Raw genomic sequence first — 23,044 nt, forward strand, 5'->3', positions numbered from 1 at the left:
TCATTCTTGCAGTGGACTCTTCAATTGTAATTTTTCACGAACTTTTCTTTGTTTCCCTTCTTTAAAATTTAATATCTATGTTTACATATGTATAATTTTTTTTGAGGATATACTGAGTCTGTAAGGGCTACCCTCAATGGGGGCAGTTTACTATTACTATTACTATTATTATTATTATTATTATTATTATTATTATTATTATATCGCTAGAACGCATTATTTCACTGTAGTGTTCTGAACTGAATATGGAAATAAAATGAATGGCTTGTAACTTAAATAAACTATGTAGGACATATCTGGTTAATTTAGTATTTTCCCAATCTCATCCCATAAGTTCTTTCTTCATATTACATTGCTATAATTCTAATTTCATAAATTATAAAGCTCTTCATACTGTTGGACTTAATAAAATAATCTTCACGTCTTCCATTTCGTTATTCTTCAATATTACCGCGATTGGAGGCCTTGCAATCGATAGATTTACCATGACATTCTGTATTTCGATCTTGGACCTACGGAAATCCTTTAGAATTCTCTGGAAAGAATTGTGATCGGAATCCGGCCATGCGGACAGAGGCGATGTGGCCAAGTGAGGGATGCTCAATTTAAAATGATGCAAAGAATAAAAATCCGAACGCGCCGTACGGATCAATTTCGGTAAGTTTTCGCCTACCTTAACGCGCCATGTAACAGAGAACCTTTCTCAACAATTTGAAGTATCACATTTTTAATTAATTGATTATGCTGTTGTAAGTTCAAACACTTATCTAGACGGCAGTGGTTCCATCCAGTTTGAAAATGCGTTCGTACAGCTGAAATAATGGATTATTTAAAATTAGTTTTCAAACCGATCATGGACAATAAGTGAGGTTGAAACAGTTTGCAAACAGCTCTCAAACCATCACAAATCTGCTGTACGAACAAACCTACTGACGTTACCAGTAATGAGAGAGTAACAAATAATTTCGAGGGAAAAATTGTTCCGGAGCCGGGTATCGAACCCGGGACCTTTGGTTTAACGTACGTTAAACCAAAGGTCCCGGGTTCGATACCCGGCTCCGGAACAATTTTTCCCTCGAAATTATTCAAATCAACTTTACAGGGAGTTATACCTGAAAATCTTGATTTGCATGATTTGCAGAGAGTAACAAGTTTGCCAATTTCTTCTATTACAGGCATTACAGGATAGCGATCTGCACTATCTGCCATCTAGCGGCAAAATAACTTTGATTGAGCAGGAAGTTTACACAGCAGTAGGATGCTATCCAAGAGGCAGTGTTTTTTATATAAAAAATGTCACTAAATAGTGTCAAAGCATATTAGATAATGGGTAATATTATGTTATCAAATAGATTATAGAGTATACAGACCCAAGGTTTCTAAACGTCTCATAGGTTGCATTAATATCGAGCTTGTTGGCGAGGGATCGACGGGGAACGGAAAGCGATTCTGACGTCACAAGATAGCTGAGCGCGCCAAAGCTCAAATGTTTCAAAGCGCAGTATCTCGTGTTTTTTCTTGTTTATGTTGTTTTGAATGCATTATGCCAGGTCAAAGGTGTGCTGTTGCGGTATGCAACAATTGTAACGATAAAAAAGAGTTGTCTTTCTTTACCATTTCCTTAAAGATTTAGAAATTAGAAAAAAAATGGGTAATTGTGTGCAAAAGACAGGATAAATTCAATCCTGATACAAGCAGAGTGTGTTCTGATCATTTAAAAAATGACGATTTTGTTCCTGATTTTCGAGCAGCTTTAATGAAAATAATACACGGTATAAATACTTTCAACGTATTTATATTATGCCATGATACGTACACAATTGGTTTATACCCATTGTAATGTTTTTATTTCAGGCGATTGTGTTTATAATGTACGCTCGTGTCACTATCAATTTGAAAATAAAGGACCAATGAGCATGGACTCTTCGCGCGTCATCAGCCAATTAGCCATTTGATTGGCTAATGAAAAATGAGATAACCTATTGAATGTATAGAAGCCTTGATACAGACCGTGGTAATTGTTGTGACTACATAACAACATGGACGCTGCAGTTTTATGTGGATATGCTCTTCCTGACGTCTAAAGTTTTCATCAGTACGCAGTCCATCCTTCTGACGATCCAACCTCTGCCACCATTCTTGCTAGAAATCATCACAATACTTATTTTGGTGATACTGTTGGCTCTGCCAGTGCCCATCACAGACAGGTTTCTTGAGGTCCATGCGGTAGGTGCATAATCTAAAATAATATCACACTTCAGCTATCTATTACTTGATAATTAATGATAGGTCTAATTGTATATTATACAATGGAGGATTTACACTCTTTCACAAGTTAAATTCAGTAAAGGTTGGTTTCAATACTTTTCACAAAACATGATTTAGGCCAACACATAATTTTTTTTTTCAATTTTTTTTTCAGCAGATAAATTTTTTATTCGTTTCGTGTATATGCATTAAAATAATAGAGTTAGTTGATTTTATATTAACATTATATATATTGTGTGTGTTTGCTTGCCGTCAGCAGAGTAGGCCTACTTCTTATTGACATTTGCAGTTGTGCGCTCTACTGCTCGAAAAACCTCTTGCACATCGCAAAATCCGTCGCTTGAAGTTCTTATATTCTGGTTAACAGATCGAAGTCACAAGGACTCGTGTCGAATGGATATGAAGGATATTTCATTTCTTAGCATTTCCACCTGCCAAAAGCCCCTTTCTTTACCATTAGCGACACATGACAACGCGAATTGTCATGCTTCAGAGACAGTGGAGAAACCCTGAAAGAATGAGGTCGCTTTCGTCTTGATGCTACGGGAATCGCCATAGTAAACTGTGTAGACAGTCTTTCCACGTAGCATAACATGATGTACAATGATAACTTAACTTAACGCCGCAAGCTACTGCCATCCTAATTGAATCTATTGAATTCCTGGCAAAGATTTTCTGAACACTGAGATTCTAGATGTTGTCTTTGCATTTCGAGGTCGTATATCCTTATCAATATTTGATCAATGGCTACGATACGATTAAGGAAAGCGTCAGATTCACTTTTATAACATTTCAGATAACCCTCATTACAAATAGCCTGGTCCACCAGGTTGGAAGTTGGGCGTGGGTTAACGACTCCATTCTGTAAAAAATTGTTGAGAAGCCCAAAGAGAAAAGCCGGTCGGATTACACTGATGAATTACTTAAACTATGTAAAATGAATAATTGAGACAGGGAGATCAAAAACCCACTAACTCCAATTTTTGACAAAATTGAGTTATGGTCTGGATGATGCTTTTTAGTTTGTCCCGCATGCGTGGAAGGCAAGAATACACTAATGTCGACTTTCATCTGCATTCTGGGGGCTGTTTTAAAACTCGTGGAAGTCAGAACTCCACTTACTCCATGGAATAACAGAGTTTTTGCATTCCTAGCTTAATTTCCCGGTAGGTGGCAACACTATTGCTCACCCATCTGAGTAAAGTGATACGATACGGTATTCAGAATGACACAAAAATCTATGAAATCCATGTAAGTAAGACTATTAAAGGCACAATATCGAGTCGATTATCTTCCAGAAACCCAATACAGATGCATCATTCCCCAGTCAACTAAAGTACAATTCAGCATTGCCATTGAAAGAAGAAAGCAAAAGAACTTGCAAAATTTAATGCAGTTCATTTCTGAGGAAAGTAGTATGAATTAGGCCTACCAAACTCTGTTTGCGGACAGTAATAATCTAGAATCTAGATGCACAGGAAGAACATGAGAGTGAGAGAAAAAAACAGAATCTGTAACATGAATGAGACTGTGTTAACATTTTAATATTGTTTGTGGTTTTATTTGTGTATTTTGATGTGCTTGACGGTAATTTGTGATTTTCTGTCTCATATATTTGAAATTAAAAAAAATGTAGCAATGTTAATCTTAATAATAAACTTCCATTTTCTCTTATATTCCAATGTTTCATAAGGGAATAATGATATTCTTATCTTTTTTCCTTCACATGGCTCATATTTATTCACTTTTCTTCATTCATACACTGTGAAAGTCAGAAAACCACTAACTCCAGCAGTGTTTATTTCAAATTGTAGCGTAAGATAATGTAAAAATGTAGGTTTTGAAGTATTTAATTGATAAAGAATGTAATTTTACGCAGTATTAATAGATAAATGTATAATATTTAAAGTTAGTAAGAGAAATAATAAGTTTTTTCTCTCTCCTGTAAAATTTGGTTTCTTTGAGCTAGGGAGTTTTTGATTTCCCTGTCTCAATTATATTTGGTTAGCCAAGCGGAAGGTAAGAACGCTGAAAGAGCCCTGGCGCATTAATAATATTTTCACCGATAAACCAGGAGGAAGAAGGAAAGTGGGTCTAACCTATGAACAAAGCGTTCGGAGTTAAGAAAATACCATTGGGTACATAGTCTTCTTCATAGTGAACATTTACTCACTCTTTCTAATATAACTCAAATATGTTATTTACGTATTTTCATACGTACATAAAATAACAGAAGTAAACCTATTCCATTTATTAAGTTATTGGAAATACAACAAATAAAGCGTTTACATTTGAACAAATACTTAGTTACAGTATTCACATTTAGTTCTGTTACTTTATATACGTAAATAACTCTTGTTTTTAGACAGCTGTCCGAAGAAAGTGTCACAGGTGGCACCAATAAGGTATCACTCATGAAGCAACTAAGCCAGGAGTTAATGGAGTAGAGTGGCCAGTTCCTTTCCCCCTATAATAATACCGTAACTTAATTTAGTTATATTACAGAGAACGGGGATGTCCGTTAAGAAGACCCAATAGTATTTTATAAACTCCAAATAGTCTGCAAATCTGGCTTTCAGGTATAGCTCCCTGTGAAGCTGATTTGAATAATTTCAAGGAAAAAATTGTTGCGGAGCCGGGTATCGAATCCGAGATCTTTGGCTCAGCGCACCAACGCTCTACCGACTGAGCTACCCAGAATCGTACCAGACACCGGCTAAATTTTTCACACATACCTCAAGCGGGCTGATAGGATGTCAAAGTCCCAACACTAAGAGCACACAAACTCTGTGTGATTTGAATTGTGGTTCTCTGTTAACGAATAGTGACGTATATTATGCAAAGCTGGCTTCCAAATGCTCTACTGAGGTGACTGAATGACCTACAATCCTAGGGTGACAAGATGGGAACTGAGAGCAGTGGATAGAGTAGAGTGTAAGAGGGACAAAGTCCCTGCATGGGCTGCAGTGCCATCCAGTAATAACATTCGATATTGAGATCAGCAGTCGCGTGTCTGTGTCATTTTTGGACCCTCTGTTCAGCGATTTACAACACGACGAAATGCAATATTTTGGATATCGAAAATCTGTGTCCCAGCTTCCTGGACCAATAATAATAATAATAATAATAATAATAATAATAATAATAATAATAATAATAATAATAATAATAATAATAATGTTTTATTTTCGCTGGCAGAGTTAAGGCCATAAGGTCTTCTCTTCCACTCAACCAGCCTTAATCAATACAATACATATTTAAATTACGAATATTTACACTACACTTAAAAGGTTCTCCAGCAATATTCTTCAGTTAAGTTAAGACTAGTAGACTACATATTTATTTAAATTTAGATGAACGTATAAGATAAAGTAGTAACTTAATTTATGAGTTAATTTAATTCAATAAATTATAATTAATTTAATATTTGAGATAGCTAGTCAAATGATGAAAATTAATTTAATATAAGCTTAAGTACTAGAACTATGTTACAGGGAGAAAAAAATTATATATATATATATATATATATATATATAAATCTACAATATATTTCTATAATGAGAATATTAATGTAATTGCCATTAGAGGTTTTGTAAATCTATTTAGAGAAATTAATGATAATAGTAATAAGAATGGACAGATGTTAGTTTCATTATATGTAATAAATATTAATCAGCAGTTAATTTGTTAAGTAAGAATTTATGTAATTTTGACCTAAATGAAGTTATTGTCCAACAACCCCTTACATCACTCGGTAGCGAATTCCAATTTCTAGCAACTGAAACTGTATAAGATGAATATAAAGATGTCTTGTGGTAGGGTATAATGAGTAAATTGTTATGATGAGATCTCGTACTTAGCTGATGATATGCGGATAAATTTTGAAAACGAGAAGCCAAATAGATTAGGGTAGCGGTGCGCAGAATTTGAAATAAAAGAACAAGAGAATGCAGGGCTCGTCGATCGCTTAGCCTTAGCCAAGACAGAGTTTGGAAAGACGGGGAAACATGATCATGCTTACGAATATTACAAATATAACGGACGCACGCATTATGCACACGTTGTAGCCTGCTGCTCAAATTTGCATTTAGGTTACTTAATATAATATCGCTACCAACTGAGAAGCTAATCATCTACAGCTTGAAGTCTTCGAATGATCCTGGTCTGTCCCAAAATCGTCAAACTGATCTCGTCCCTTACGAAAAGTAAGTCATATTGTGACAGTTCAGTAAAGTAAGAACATTCTCGATACAGGCTTCTCAAAGTCCACGATAACAATAATTCGCAGTTTTACCATTCGAATGGTAACATGCCGGGTAATATTTTTGCGAATCCTCGGACCTCATCTCATCTCACTACATTTCGCCAAAATGTAAAAAAAAAAAAAATTGTACAAAATTGTAAAAATTGTAGAAAATTACTAAATTGTAAAACTATAAATATTTGTAAAAATTGTAATTGTAATATTGTAAAATGTTGACATGTTCCACATCTTAAAGCTTCATTGCTCATGTAAGATCTATAGAATAAAATGAATGAATGAATGAATGACTGAAGCTTGGGTTTTGATATAAGTAGTTTATTTTATCTTCTAAAAGTAGCTATCTTAAAGTGTGACACTCTGAGACATGAATTCATGAATTCTCCACACAAGGTTACTTATTAGTATGCCCCGGATTTTTATGTAATATGAAAGTTCGAAATATTCACATAAAAATGTAGTAAATATCGGGGAGATATGTAATTAAATATGTAGTATTAATAGAATATGCAATTTAAAATCACTATTTATTAGTGCATTAAATTCACAAAAAATGTCGTCACAATTTAATTGGTCAGTTAAAGTGGGAGGATATAGCCTGGAAAGTGACTTGCCATTTACACCTCAATCTATAGTTTGCAAATACAACTTGTCTCAGCCACTATTTATGCTATTTTTCTTGTGCCTTAAGATTTCCTAGAAAAATATTTATCTGTGACACACATATGGTATTTTGATTTACCTGACACCCGATCCAAACTCCTCGCTAATAGTCTACTTAACTCTAGTAAACAGTGACACCCTTCTCGTAATTGCAGATATTTTGTGCGCAATTCTCATATTATTATTAATAGCCTACTTTCAATTTATAACATAGTTAAATGACCGGCGCACCTGACCATCCCAGATTCTGAGAAAGCATTAGGGCAAATGTATAGAGTTGAGGCACTCCGAACTACTATGTTTTACAGACAAAGAGTTGGAATCCCTAGTTTTATGTTTGTTTTTTATTTATAGAAGAACTATTCTCTTAAGCTAGTTTTAGAAATTGAAGTATTTCCTATAGTTGTGAACAAAACATAACGACGTCAGTTCCGGGCCCTCCCTCTTTACCAGCATCGTGAACTATAGCCCAGATCACATATAGATTGCTCATTCCTATGTTAAAATCGGTTGCACTTTAAAGAGAACAACCGCCAGGATCGCCACCCGTCCGCCGTAAACGAACACGAGATGGCAGTACAGTCGCTAATGCAATTCAAATGGGAGTTATGACGTGACTCCTTATGTACCAACTAGATGGCAGAGTAGTAAACCTAACAAAAGTTGTTACCGTCAAAGCCTATAACGCCGAGCAATCTGGGTATCTATGAAGTAGGACTATAGTGAGGACAAAAAGCGACCCTCCAATCGGAGTAATGGGACAAGGACGTTAAGACATTTATGTGCAAGTATATATTAAAAAAATTCAATAATTTACTCTGAAAAATAAAAAGAATTTAATAAAAAAATTTAAAACTTAATAATTGCCTAGATATGTATAAAAATAATAAGGTGGGTGCTCCTGTTATGGCCATGTTCCTGATATGGCCACCCCCCTATTGTGAGTTAGTTAACCAAAAAATCCGCTAAATTGCAGCAGCATCCAATGAAAGGGCATCCTAGTATGTCACTTGATCGTTTTCCATCCAGTCAGGTTGAGCAATATGGCGTCAGTTGCCTGTTTTGCAGTTTTCATGTGACCTCTTCTTATTTTTCTCTGATAAGTCTCCTTTGTTTTATGCATGTTTTTCAAAGACTTGTCTCATAAAAACCATCATACTCCATTCAGTTTTTAATGTTCTGTTGATTGGTGTTGTAGTTGATGGCGTATCTTTTACGAGTTGTTCATAATCAAACGATTTTCGTGAAAGCTTACCTTCTCCTGACATGGCCATATCAAATGCACTATGGCCATATCAAATGCACCATGGCCAGATCAAGTTCATTTTACTTTCATTTTTTCACCTGACAAATTTACATGCCTTATGGTTGGGATTACGCAAAAATTTTGTATTTTAAGAAAAACAACTTAATTTTTTTTATGGAAAAACCTGTTTTGACTACACTTTTGAATTATAAAAAAGATTATTAAATGTCATTTTTATTCATTTTACACCAAAATTATTTAATTTTAACACAACTGCGCTATCAAACTGAAAACAATCACGATTTGTAGAACATGGAACAAGGGTGACCATATCATGTGCACATGTTCCTGATATGGCCACTAGGTAGACTTTTGGAATTTGGGACTTTTTGGACAATTAAAGCTATTTTTATGGGGAAAGGAAATTGTTTTAAGAAAGTCCATTAGACTGAGAACGAGTAAGAAAAAAGCGGTTTACATTTTTTTCAAAATGGCGGCTAGAAAAATTCTCAAATCTTAGCATGACCATATCAGGGACACCTACCTTATGTAAAATATATAATATTACTAAGAATATGTAAAATGAAACTCAACTATAACCATATCAGAACCACAAACCGCCGACATTTCTCATTTTCAGTAGTCTACAAGTAAAGGAATACAATATGTAATTACGTAAGAATCCGGTCTCTACTTATTTGAATAATGTGAGACGATTTATGTACTGTATAATCACAGTGGATACAATTAACGTCTCTTTAATGTGAACGGTGACATTAGGGTCACTGTCCGAATCTCTAACTGATGCTTCCGTTGTTAACAGTCTTCGTAAATGTCCAATAATAATTATGCCACAAAATACACACTTCACCATTATGACCTGTTCATTGAAAAGTTTGTCCACAGATTAATTATGTTCCTTTGATGCATTACAGAGCGACTCGGAGGAGGAATTGTTAGCCACAGAAGACGAATTCGGAGAAGAGTCTGGTAAGTGAAAAATTCCAAATACTGATCTTGAGCATTTTCTGGATGCTGTCTAAAAAAAGCTAACACAGAGTTGAGTGTAATGATATCACGTAATATGCGAACATAGATTTTAGCAAATGCGATCGAACAGAAATGGGCATAACTATTATCAAACAGAATTAATAATATACGGAATTAAGGGGAGAGGATGGTATTTTTTTAAACTTTTTTCCTATTTGGTGTAAATTATTGATTGTTTGTATGTAGAGAGCTCATAGCTGTAGCAACTCAACCAAATAAAAATATTTTGAAAAAAAAAAAATTATTTGGGGGCCAAAATTTGAAAAAAAAATATATACCCAATACAGGATTGTACTAAAACCGATATATCTAAATCGTTTTTAAAGATAGATTCAAACAGTTTTTGCAATTATTTGCAAAAGCATGTTCTACAAACTGTCTGTAACAGAATTTTGATATTAGTCCCTACGTTTGTAATATAAACAATTAAAATTTAGTAACAATTTTCTGATTTCCTTTCTTGCAAACAAACGGACGTATTTTTAAAATGAAATCAATTAACAAAATTCTGTCACAGAGAAAAGTTTCCTAATAGTCTAAAGAATCTGTGTTCTAAATTTCATGCATGTATGTTTAATAGTTCAGAAATTATATTCATTTTGTCTGGCAATGTAGCAAAAAAAAAAAAAAAAATGAAGTTACTGGAAACGATAAAAGCGGACGTGTGATTTAAAAATCCATAGCACAGGAAGTTTAAAAATGACGTCTCAACATCCGATAAGGGCGCAAATACCCACAAAATGTTATGCAATGCATTCCACACATATCAAAGGGTATTTTAAAGAAAAAAAACAATTTTTTGAAAATTTAATTATGGGCGAATCCAGAAATGCATATAAAGTGTTAGTTGGGAGACCGGAGGGAAAAAGATCTTTAGGGAGGCCGAGACGTAGATGGGAGGATAATATTAAAATGGATTTGAGGGAGGTGGGGTATGATGATAGAGACTGGATTAATCTTGCACAGGATAGGGACCGCTGGCGGGCTTATGTGAGGGCGGCAATGAACCTTCGGGTTCCTTAAAAGCCATTTGTAAGTAAGTTAATTTACCGGGAACAACAATAAAAGTGCGCGAGTGATTTAAAAATCCATAATGCAGAAAGTTTAAAAATGGTGATCCACACATATCACAGAGTATTTTAAAGAGTATAATTTTCATCAAAATAACATCCTCTCCCCTTAACAGTTCAAACTGACGTTATATTCGGTTTCATTTTTGCCTAATATCAGTTAACAAGTTATTATTAATGTTCAACATTTTTTTCATAAACAATTAAATTTGTTTCGACATTTAAAAGTAACCGTTATCAACGTGCAGTTCCAGTGACTGCTTTTGTGGTGATCGTCATCGAGGGTGTGAGTGCTTGTTAAGTGATTAGTGATTGCAATGTAGCTATTATTGATCATGGACAAATTCTTAATAAAGACAAATGTCCAAAATGAAACTACAATGAACGGAAACAGAACGATAAATTGGGTTGTACCAGTGGCAGTAGAACTAACAGCTCATGTTCATCATCGCTGCAAGGATCAACGAAGGGTGAGCAAAGCAGGGAAAAGGAAACTAGTGTTTCCCACACGTTAACAAAGAATTTAGGGATTGTCCCTCTAGCACCGATTAGAAGGCCAATAACTTTAAGTCACAGTGACGATATTTTTGTTTGTTGTAGTTTATAATTGTTTGGTTTGTTAACATCTGTCGGTTGGTTTGTTGGATCCAGTATAGGCCTATATGATTTTTAATTGCCTTCTTTGTAGGCAATATCAATTCTTCTTATGCTCTCTTCTGAGGAAAGACCGCAGGACTTCTTCTTGGACAGTGTAGCTTTGTTTTTTTGAACTTCCTGCAATTATAGTAGATCTTATTGCGTGATGTCTAATATTACGCAGTGCTTCACCATGCATGCAAGAACCAAGGACATGAGCAAGTGTTTCTATCTCGTTGTAGCATCTGCGACACGGGTGTTGACCTGACTTCTGTCAGGCACAGCTCGCACTGGAGAAGTGTTGCATATCATTTTAATTCCTTCTATTCGTTCCTAAACGCAAAGTCCTTCATGCTGCCAAATCCATTTATTTATAGGCGTGTACTCCATTAAAAACTATTTCTTTATCTTTATGTCGTAATGCACACCAAGAATCAAATTCACGATTTCGCAGTATAGATCTCATTTATTTAGTGTTAAAATTGTTATCCTTTGGATTTTTGAAGGCTGGAATAGTCATTTGTAAATCCTGTATGCATTTATTGCTCTCATTACCTATATTTCTTCCTGCTAAACTCTTAGGGTGGTATTCATAGACATTTCGCAGCACGCACTACGAGCGTACTAAGCTAGCCCCGACTATCCACTGGTTACTTGTACAGAATTCAAATCATATCCTATCGCTAACACTGGTTTATGAATACGAAAAACGCTGATAATCCACCGAAAGCCCGCGCTAAAAATGTCTATGAATACAGCTCATAAATTTTCTACGGAAAAAACCATGGAATCTGGTGTGTCCTCTAGTAGTTGTAATATTTCTTCATCATTTTATCGGTATCATATAAGAATTTGAGAGAGATCTTCAGAAGCGTTCTTTGACATTGATATATCAAAAATGGACGAATTGAAGAGTTAATTATATGCAATTTGTGGTCAGGATTCAGAAGAGGCGAGGTTGCTAACAGGTTCAATTACAGTTTTTTTTAATCGTTTAATATATTCTGTGGCCTGAATCCGGGACATCAGCAAAGTTGATACCTAAGTATCGAATACATTCGTTAGTTGATAGGCCCTATACATGACAATCTGTACCTTCAAAATGACAAGTTTTCTATTATTTAAATTTCCTTCGGAGATATTAATAACTACACATTTATTTCTATTAATGTCCAGGCCCATTTAATTAAATCATTGTACCGCCATTCCGGTCATCTCGGCACTGGCTATTGCATTCCGAGCAATTAAAACAGTGTCGGCTGCAAAACTATGAATTTCAAAATAGTCATATCAATCAAAATGAACTGTGGTCTCTATGGAGAATAAACAAGATTTAAATTAAATGTCAAATGCCAATTTTCGCATAAACTACGTCACAAAAACAAATTAACATTTTCACATTGAAAAAAACACACAAACTTCACAAAAAATAACATAAATATGCAGTCATCCAACTTAAGATTTAATAAAAAAAGAAAATAATAATGGGCATATCTATCTCTATAGTCTGTACATTACAGTCAACAATACAGTACTATCACATAATTCCAGTCTGATAACATAACAATATTGTCATGATCATTACATTGCAAGTGCAAATTTGAATATAATTCTATATTGATAAGAAATAAATTCAGTTTAGTTAATTAACAGGTATCATCAATGATCATAAAAATACATTGTTGTACCTACTCTATCCGTTACGGACGTAACTATAATATTAAAGGCTTGTGGAATGTATGAGGCATTTTATTTATTTTCCTTTTACATAATTAATTAATTAACTTATTTTACCACTATCACTTAACCCGAGGACCACCGCTAGTCCGCTGACCACTGAGAAAGACTGGTGCATTGCAACCGCTACAATCAGGATTTACAATCTGACGTCTAATTTGTGTAATTTTAGAGAAAGTTTGTAAGGGGGTCTCCCCTTCTAATATATATTTTCTCCCCTTCTAATATATACTTATATATCTTACAATGTTAAATCCCTCAATTTTGGGTGCATTTTTCTCAGAAGTTATTCGTATAAAAGAACAAATGTAGAAAAAAATAGGGCATATGTAACATACCTTTATGTATACAACCGGTTAAATAAATTTGAAATTCCACTAAGTGGTTGGCAAAAAAAAAAATTCATTGATAACATTTTTTGCATTAAGAATTACTACAAATAATATATTTTTTTTATTTTTTCTGAAGATAGAAATAATCGTAATTTTTTTAACCTACTGTGTAAAATTCCATCACATTGATATTGTTTATTCATTTCAGTCTCCTGGATACAATACCTTTTGAGAAAAGTGCACCAATGTCACAAAAATAAGAAAGTGCAGAAAAATGGTGTCAAATTTCCATATCGTGCAATATTAAATTCCTCTAATTTGGGAGCACTTTTTTCAGAAGTGATAAAAGATACAAATGTAAGAAAAGTAGGGCATTTGTAACATACTTTTATGTATAGAATCGGCTAAATAAATTTAAAATTCCACTGCGTGATTGGCAAAAAAATGTTCATTGATAACATTTTTTGTGTTAAGAATTACTATAATATTTTTTGCTGAAGATAGGGCTAAAAGCTGATAATTAAAATAAATAAAATCATATTATCATTTTGCACATATTAAACTACCGAAAAATGATAAAAACCAAAATTTCATTTTCTGTCAAGGAGAGACTTAATTGTACAGTGATCAACAATACTACTATGTACTGTAAAAGTAAAGCAGAAGAAATGTACTGTTATTATTGTGTCCCGTTGTAGAGATCAGCATCTCGGAGTCGTGTTACGAGAGGGAGATACGCCATTTACATCGTACACGTGACAGTGTAAGTATTCACAATTGTTACACAGCCTGCTTTTATACAAAACAAACTTAATGTTCTACCGACAAAATGTGTGGTCATCTAATACATCATTCTATGAACCGTAAGTAAATTTAATACAGTATTTGGCAAATGAACTGAAGTTCGTGTTACACTGTAAGAGGTGAGTGAGATATAAGTGTGAGATAATGAATTACTCATGAGTATTTCTTAGTGCTGCTTATGATTAGGTTTTCTCCGGAGCGGTTGCTTGCGCGCTTTCAATCGGAGACCTCCGGTTACCTCCGATTGATGCCGCGCAGGTTGTATATGTGCTGCGGCGCAGACATACACTTTCCGCTCAGCATTCCTTTAATCGGATCAGGTAGTGATTCGAGTCCGCTGACGTCCGCGTATCTTTTAAAATAAGTTGTAATTTGTTGTTGTTTAATCTCTCTTTTATGTTAATCTCTCTCTCTCTTTCTTCGGCTCTTTTTTGTGTTGCTTTAAAGTGCTACGTTAGCTGACAGATTTTTTTTCTAGTTTTGAAATTCATAGTATATGTGGAAAGCCGTATTAGTTTTATGTCATTGATCAAATTAATAACATTCAATCTAACTGCAAAACTAACGCAGAAGTAAAGCTTTTCAGTAGGTAATGTAAATATTTATACTTTAATTCTCCTAGAAACTCTCGTTTAATCGCAAACAGGGTTTGTCAATTATTATTCTAATCGGTTTAGTTTAACGTAAAATATATTAAGGGAGCTTCAGAATGGAACAAAAGAAACGTGGGCTATCAGTGGGTTAAAGTTTACTGTCCAACATAATTTATTCAGATTCTTCACCGGACAGGATTGTGATCATTGTGTTAAAGGGTGTCAGTATTTGAACTGCCTCTTCTAAAACGCTCCACTCTTTCTCTGTAATAAAAATATAAGCGGATATCAACTTAAGAATAATTGTAATTATATTATTACCACATGTTTCTTTAGTTTCATTCAGAAGTATTTTAATCCAAACAGTAAAATATAACTCAAGTTGTCTAAACAACAAAATATAACTCAAGTCGTCTTATAAATATTTCATACGTTTTTTATTGCCTCGAAAGTTAAGTTTTAGAAAAATTTCAAGACTTTCCTAGACTGTGAGCCTTTGGGAACAATAGCACTAAAACAATTTAAAAATAAATCGTATCAAATGTTTTGCGTAATTGTTTTCATCAAGTTCGCGATTGTGCGATCGCTTCAAATGGTCTAACAAATTCGAAGTTCCACCACCCTTAGAGTAAATTCACCCACAAAGCTTACAGTGTGCGACTTTATTATTACCTTCAACTAAATTAAAGAATTTCCATGCGACGGATGCCATTTTATTCCACTCACAACTAACGTCAGTCCGTACGCGCCGGTCGTCCTTGAGCTAACTGTCGCTTCGCTCCGAACCCCCGCATCCCTCCGTATGTCCCCTGTTCCACCTACGGTAGTATCGGAGATCACCGGTGGAGAGCTTTATTCGTAATCTCCGATTCCTCCGCGGTAGTAGTCACTCCCATGAGCAGCACTGATATTTCTCATGTTTCGACATTTTAAACAGTAAAGAGAAGGGAGGGCCAGCAATACGATACGAAAGTTAACGAGTGTCTCACTACATTGTTCATTAAGACATTAACCACTCCCAAACCGTTCATCCAAGGGATCCGCAAAAATATTTCCGTAATGGCGGATTTTGAGGGTATAATAATAATAATAATAATAATAATAATAATAATAATAATAATAATAATAATAATAATAATAATAGTGTATTTGTGGACCTAGTAAAGGCTTTTGACGGAGTGGATTGGAATAAACTGATGGGGATCATAAAGAAAATTGCTGTGGATTGGAGAGAGAGAAGACTGTTCAGTAATCTTTATATGAAACAACGAGTTAAAGTCAGGATAGGAGAAGAAATGTCAGAAGGAAGTGAAATAGGAAGTGGAGTAGGCCTACGTCAAGGATGTCCTCTATTACCTACCCTATTCAACATCTACTTGGAGGATTTAGTAAATAACTGTTTTCAGAACATGGGAGGAGTGATAGTAGGAGGCAGAAGAATAATGTTAATCAGATTTGCTGCTGATATGGCGTTGTTAGCAGAAGAGGAGATGATACTAAAGGATATGCTACTGGAGTTAAATGACAGCTGTGAGCAGTATGGGATGAAGATAAATGCAAATAAGACGAAGACCATGGTCATAGGAAGAGAAATAAAGAAGGTGACCTTCGAATTCTAAATGAGGCAGTAGAGCAAGTGGACAGCTTCAAATACTTGGGATGTACTGTAAGCAGTAACATGAGCTGCTGCCAGAAAGTCAAAAGGTGGATAGCAATTTCAAAGGAAGCTTTTAATAGGGAAAGGAGCATCTTCTGCGAATCTCTGGAAAAAGAACTAAGGAAGAGACTAGTGAAGTACTTTGTATGGAGTGTGGCATTGTATGGGGCAGAAACGTGGACATACGACAAAGTGAAGAGAAGCAACTAGAAGCATTTGAAATGCGGATATGGAGAAGAATGGAACGTGTGAAGTGGACATACAGAATAAGAAATGAAGCTGTGTTGGAAAGAGTGGGTGAAGAAAGAATGACGCTGAAACTGATCTGGAAGAGGAAAAGGAATTGGTTGGGTCACTGGCTGAGAAGAAACTGCCTACTGAAGGATGCAGTGGAAGGAATGGTGAACGGTAGAAGAGTTCGGGGCAGGAGAAGATATTAGATGACAGACAACATTAAGATATATGGACCATATAAGGAGACAAAGAGGAAGGCAGAAGATAGGAAATACGTGTAAACATTTCGGCTTGTACTGACGTAATTTTCAATATTTCAATGGAATTTTTAGTTGAGAGAAGAATCCAAAAAGGATAGCTGCCCTTGAAAAAGGGGTACCGAGCGGTAACAGTACCTAAATTAATTGTAGATCAACAATATTCTATTTTAAATTTAAATTTTATTTTTATTTTATTTTAATTTAATTTATTTTTGGGGGACAGCTATCCTTGACATGAATAATTTATTTTTCATATATAGAGCTGTACAGATGGTTATTTACAATTAACAAGAAGTGTCTTAAAACATTAATGGATATGGAAACGATGAAAGAAATTGATACAAAATCTTGATATAGTACCCCTTGCACCAAAGAGCAAGCCAATTACTTCCCAACGATAAACGGGTATGCGGTATTTCTCTTCCAGATAAGGAAAGCAGGGTTCATAATGTCTTTTCTTTTCCAGATCTACTTCTTGTGGTTGGAATTCGGCACCTCAAATCTTATAGTGGGATCGATTATGAAGCCAATCTTTTGATTGTTATCAATTGCTATGATGTCGGCAAGTTTGGTGGAGCCAGTGGATGAAATACAATGTACTTCTTCATAAATGTCAAACTTTCCAGACTTCTTAAGACATTCAGCAATTCGGCTTCTAACCTAGTGATGACGATTGTTCCGCAACAGTTCCCCTTTTCTGCAGACACCAAGAACATGAGGAAGGGTTTCATACTCGTTGCAATGGCGGCAACGGGATTCTTGGCTCCTACCAGGGACACTACGTACTGCGATGACATTGCAATTCATTTTTATAGCGTTAGTCCATTGAGAGGTGGAAAGGCCTTTCTAGGTTGATATCCAGGAATTTGATTTTGACCATTCTGAAAAATGCGAAACACCTTTACCACGGTGGTTAAGTTTTTTCCATTCTTCAAACTGTTGATTTCGTAGTTTCTTCCGTAGATTTCGCACATTAGGCTGTTCCTCAGAAGGGAAACCAAGATGTTGTCTCTACCATAACCATAGTAACATTGAGTTAATTTAAACTTAAAAGGTATCAAACCTTTTCATTGCAATTAATAACTAAATTTCTTAAAAATAATAGGTAAAAATTATGTGCTTGGCTATGGATATTTACAATTGGTTCGTTCAACACAGATCTTTTTGAAAGGGGTTCGGGAGTCGGGAGTTTTGGAAGCACTGAATTAAGATAATGAATATTTTATAAAATTGAGTGTTATTCATATTTTCCAATGAACAGATATCAAATCAAGATTTCAGGTATAACTCCCTGTAAAGTTGATTTGAATAATTGCGAGGGAAAAATTGTTCCGGAGCCGGGTATCGAACCCGGGATCTTTGGTTAACGTACCAACGCTCTACCACTGAGCTACCCGGGAACTCTAACCGACACCGATCCAACTTTTCCCTCTATATTCACAGACCTCAAAGTGGGCTGACAACCGTCAAGCCACCAACTTCGAGTGCACACTAACTCCGTGTGACTTAAATTGTGGTTTTCTGTTAACGAACAGTGACGTGTATTATGCAAATCAAGATTTCAGGTGTAACTCCCTGTAAAGTTGATTTGAATAATTTCGAGGTCTGTGGATATAGAGGGAAAAGCTGGATCGGTGTCGGTTAGAGTTCCCGGGTAGCTCAGTGGTAGAGCGTTGGTAAGTTAAACCAAAGGTCCCGGGTTCGATACCCGGCTCCGGAACAATTTTTCCCTCGAAATTATTCGAACAGATATCATTTCATATTATGAGAATAAATAACTTTAATTTAAATAATCAAAACTTACACAGTCCTAATTTTGCTGAGCGTCCACTTTCGTAGCTCTTAATATTATTTTTCCTTTCTTTAGTTGCATCTGGAAGGGAAGTCCAACACTGCGCAGGCTGCCGAGGAGTTGCAACGCCGTTTAAGTATAAGTAAGTAGCTTACACCTTACGGACCGTTTACACGATCACGAAATTTGTACAAACTTACCTGTGCGCAGACGCAAAGTTTGATTTGCGCAAATTCGGGTCGTGTCTGACAGTCTGAGAACTTGTGTAGTTCTACTCTTTACTGAGTTTCTTTATTTGTTGGGCTAACAGTAAGACTTATGTTTTAACGGGATGAATTCACAAAAATATGAGCACTAGAAGCAGGCACGTAAACCGAGATCTATGCTAGAAATAGACAACTGATAACATTTTGCAGTGATGTGTATTCCTGGATAGGACTGCGACGACAATGGGCGTTGGGTGAAAATACACATGCGCAGCTAGACGTCTTCCTGCATGGTTACATTTACACCGAATTCCTTCATGCTCGCTCTCTTGTGAAGTTAGGTTTTTTTCATATACAGGGACATCATTTTAATTTTACTAACATTTACTATATTAACCTGGCTATACCTTTGGATCAACGATTGAAAACCGGAAACACTGTTTGCTACCCCCTTCCACGACTGGAGTTCGATGATACTGGCGTAAAATACAAACAAATCACTTTACTAGCTATAGGAGGGAAGAAAAGTAGTTCATCCATTTACGTAAACTAGGAAATATCACGCTTTTGAGTTTGATAATTTTCATTGGATTTTTGCTTAATCAAAATACTGTACAGTATTAACAATAAGTGTTTTTACTCACGAACTGAGCTGTCCATGCGGACGTATTCATTATGCAGTGTATATTATACTGTCTACAGCACATTAGCACATTAGCCGTTCATTTCGATACAGGCTTCAGTTCTAATGTGCATATTATCGCACTATAGACTATTGTACGTAATTCCAATTACCAGGTTCGTACTTCGTATTAATAACTCATGTTGAAATAATTCTGTATCTACTCTATAAAAGATTACCTTACGTACTGTAAATTCAATCTTCACTTCTGCCCGATCCGAAAAGATAAAATTACTCAGACATGCTATCTACTGTCCGTCCAAGTGGTTATGTCGCAGGGTCGTAGAAAGGGAGGAAATCATGTGACAGTTAATTACTTAACGAAGCCCTTTTATTTAAGTTATTTTAAACAATTGTATGGGTATAATATTACGTAGACATCCAATTCCTAACAGAAATTAATGTTCTCAGAAAAGAGTTAAGACAGCCCAGCCACTAGCCTTTACAGAGAGGCGAATAGAAGCTGGTGGGGGAAACCGGGATGCGACGTAGGTAAATGGACGACAGTACCTGTGCGAAAATGATTCAATATTGAAAGCTCTTTCGTCACTGGAAAACGCGAACATATTTTTGGAACGTACTGTTTACTATGACCTAAGGCTACTATGACTGTATATGCGGTCTTGGACCTGTGTGGAGGACGGTTGAACTTCATTAGTAGAAGGGGTGAGAGGGAAGTACATTAAAAAACTCAGGTACAATAAAAATTGAAGTAAAAAAAAATGATGTCCCTGTATAATCGCAAAAGATAAAGTTAATTAGGAACTTTCTCAGAATCTTATTAATCTAATCTTCTCGCAGAACTACTCAAATATTACAAACACCACTCCAAGGAACCAAATAGACTTTGGAGCATTCAATTAATTCGTAGAGATGTTTCCACCAAAACTACCTGTCATGATTCCGAAGGAGTAGTCTACGCCAATATAAATAATTTCGGAATATGTATGGTAAGACTTTCCTGTGTTAAATTTCAACGTACCTCGTTTACATGTTTCGACCTATTTATGGGTCATCTTCAGAACTGGTCGTTGTTGATCTTGACGCCACTGGTTCTGTTTCCTGTGGTATAGTGTAGAGTCAAAGAGTGTGTGTGTTTTGAAGTTGAGTTGTGTGTTGAGAATTTCGTTGGGGTGTGTTTTTGTGTGTCTGTATATTTCATATTGTTCTAGTGTGTTTAGTTTCTGGCTTTTTGGTTGGATGTGCAGTATTTCCATGTCTGTGTTGATGTCTCTGTGGGTGTAGTTAGCATTTGTGATGTGTTCTGCATATGTGGAGATGTTTTGTAATTTTGTTATTGCTGTGATGTATTTCATACGAAAACAAAAACACAAACAAAATTGCAACCTCATTCAATAAATTAAATTACAACATCGCATACAGAACAAATAACACTCTACAAAAACATCTCAACACACAAACAACACAAACAAACAAATACAACCACACAGGCGTATACAAACTCAAATGTAACACCTGCAACAACTTCTACATAGGACAGACAAGCAGATCGTTTCAAACACGTTACAAAGAACACATCACAGCCATAACAAAATTACAAAACACCTCCACATATGCAGAACACATCACAAATGCTAACCACACCCACAGAGACATCAACACAGACATGGAAATACATCCAACCAAAAAGCCAGAAACTCAACACACTAGAACAATATGAAATATACAGACACACAAAAACACACCCCAACGAAACTCTCAACACACAACTCAACTTCAAAACACACACACTCTTTGACTATACACTATACCACAGGAACACACCCTCACAGGAAACAGAACAAGTGGCGCCAAGACCAACAACGATCAGTTCTGAAGATAGGTCGAGGTGCGTTGAAATTTAACACAGGAAAGTCTTACCATACATATTCCGAAGTGATACAGTTTTAAAAGTTGTGTAATCAAGATGTATAAATAATTTGTTATTGTCGTAGGACAGTTACGGCTGAATATAAATCTGGGAACACCCTGCATCCAGTTTCTGTTCAAAGAAGAACCAGAGCCCGAAGATCAGCAAATAGGCGACTCGGAGCAGATTCTGCGAACAGAAAATCTGGAACAGATTCTTGGAGAACAGGAAGAGTTACAACAACCTGTGCAAGGGAGAATAATCAGAGAATCTAGGAATGAAAATGGCAAAATGCTGAAGACTGACAATGAGAAGCTAGAATACTCTCCATTCGCTCATGCAATGGGTACACTGGGATCAGAACTCAGCAGTGGTCCTCGATCAGTGCTTCGAGATGAAACAAACGTGCAAAAAATGACAGAAACTGAAGCAAAATACGACGAATTAGAGCTGAAGTACAAGAAAGATCCCGCCAATGCATTGCGACAGGAGAACACATTTCTGAAACAACAGAACGTCGTCCGCAGATCTTCCATCACAAACGAGATCTACAGCAAGAGATGCAAGGTGGACTCCTCTTCTAAGAAGAATTCCCTCCCACCTAACCTGATGGGGAAGACCATTGTCAAGACATGGACTGGAATGTGGAAACGACTTCTTGCACTCAGACGTCCGTTAGATAAAGTGAAGAAAAGGCGATGGTTACGTGAAGAAGAGCTGGAAAACCGCTTGTCGTATAGGCTGAAGACGACTCCAGCTGCGACCAACCTCAGGGATCAGTGGCTGCCTCCGGCAAGATATCGTGCTGGGGTCCTTTGATAAGCAACAGGGGAGAAAATAAACTGTGTCTTTGTTAAATTGCTCGTTGTAACAGTTCTAATAAATACAAATATCGGTCGTTTTTATGTGTTAATTGGAAATAAATTATTTTTTTTAGTATTTCATTTCTGTTTCTTATTTGAAAAATTTATATATTCATTGATAATAAAGTAGAATTTTATATTTGTATACAACAGCTATACGAATGTGTGATGCTGAAGGAGTAAATTTTTAACCCTGATACAGACAAGGGATTTTTCACTTCTCCGTCATAATTTTTAACAAATCTCTGAGACATTATTATTATTATTATTATTATTATTATTATTATTATTATTATTATTATTATTATTATTATTATTATTATTATTACAGCAGAGTCCGTATAGGTCAGTTTCTGTCAGATACATTTCCAATTCACTGTGGGCAAAAGCAAGGAGATGCACTATCACCTTTACTTTTTAACTTTGCTCTTGAGTATGCCATTAAGAAAGTCCAGGATAACGGAGAGGGTTTGGAGTTGAACGGGTTACATCAGCTGCTTATCTATGCGGATGACGTGAATATGTTAGGAGAAAATCCACAAACGATTAGGGAAAAAACGGGAATTTTACTTGAAGCAAGCAAAGAGATAGGTTTGGAAGTAAATCCCGAAAAGACAAAGTATATGATTATGTCTCGTGACCAGAATATTGTACGAAATGGAAATATAAAAATTGGAAGTTTCGCCTTTGAAGAGGTGAACAAATTCAAATACCTGAGAGCAACAGTAATAAATATAAATGATACTCGGGAGGAAATGAAACACAGAATAAATATTGGAAATGCCTGTTATTATTCGGTTGAGAAGCTTTTATCATCCAG

General features: G+C 35.6%; 1 protein-coding gene across 1 annotated transcript; it reads left to right on the plus strand.

Moving 5' to 3' along the window:
• Positions 1 to 2,047: 2,047 nt before the first annotated feature.
• On the plus strand, positions 2,048 to 22,276 carry LOC138702754 (uncharacterized). The gene is made up of 5 exons (XM_069830052.1): positions 2,048 to 2,226; positions 9,374 to 9,428; positions 13,962 to 14,026; positions 18,679 to 18,745; positions 21,447 to 22,276. Exons 1-5 carry the CDS (start codon positions 2,065 to 2,067, stop codon positions 22,178 to 22,180), a joined length of 1,083 nt encoding a protein of 360 aa, XP_069686153.1. The 5' UTR covers positions 2,048 to 2,064; the 3' UTR covers positions 22,181 to 22,276.
• Positions 22,277 to 23,044: the final 768 nt, after the last annotated feature.

Source organism: Periplaneta americana, chromosome 7 (genome assembly GCF_040183065.1).
Source record: "Periplaneta americana isolate PAMFEO1 chromosome 7, P.americana_PAMFEO1_priV1, whole genome shotgun sequence".
Classification (NCBI taxonomy): Eukaryota; Metazoa; Arthropoda; class Insecta; order Blattodea; family Blattidae; genus Periplaneta; species Periplaneta americana.

Bases quoted from the DNA above. Each gene is read 5' to 3' on its own strand.
- LOC138702754 (XM_069830052.1), top strand. From the start codon at position 2,065: ATGCTCTTCCTGACGTCTAAAGTTTTCATCAGTACGCAGTCCATCCTT. The intron at 2,227-9,373 runs GTAGGTGCATAA...GATGCATTACAG, and splicing joins GGTTTCTTGAGGTCCATGCG to AGCGACTCGGAGGAGGAATT. The intron at 9,429-13,961 runs GTAAGTGAAAAA...GTCCCGTTGTAG, and splicing joins CGAATTCGGAGAAGAGTCTG to AGATCAGCATCTCGGAGTCG.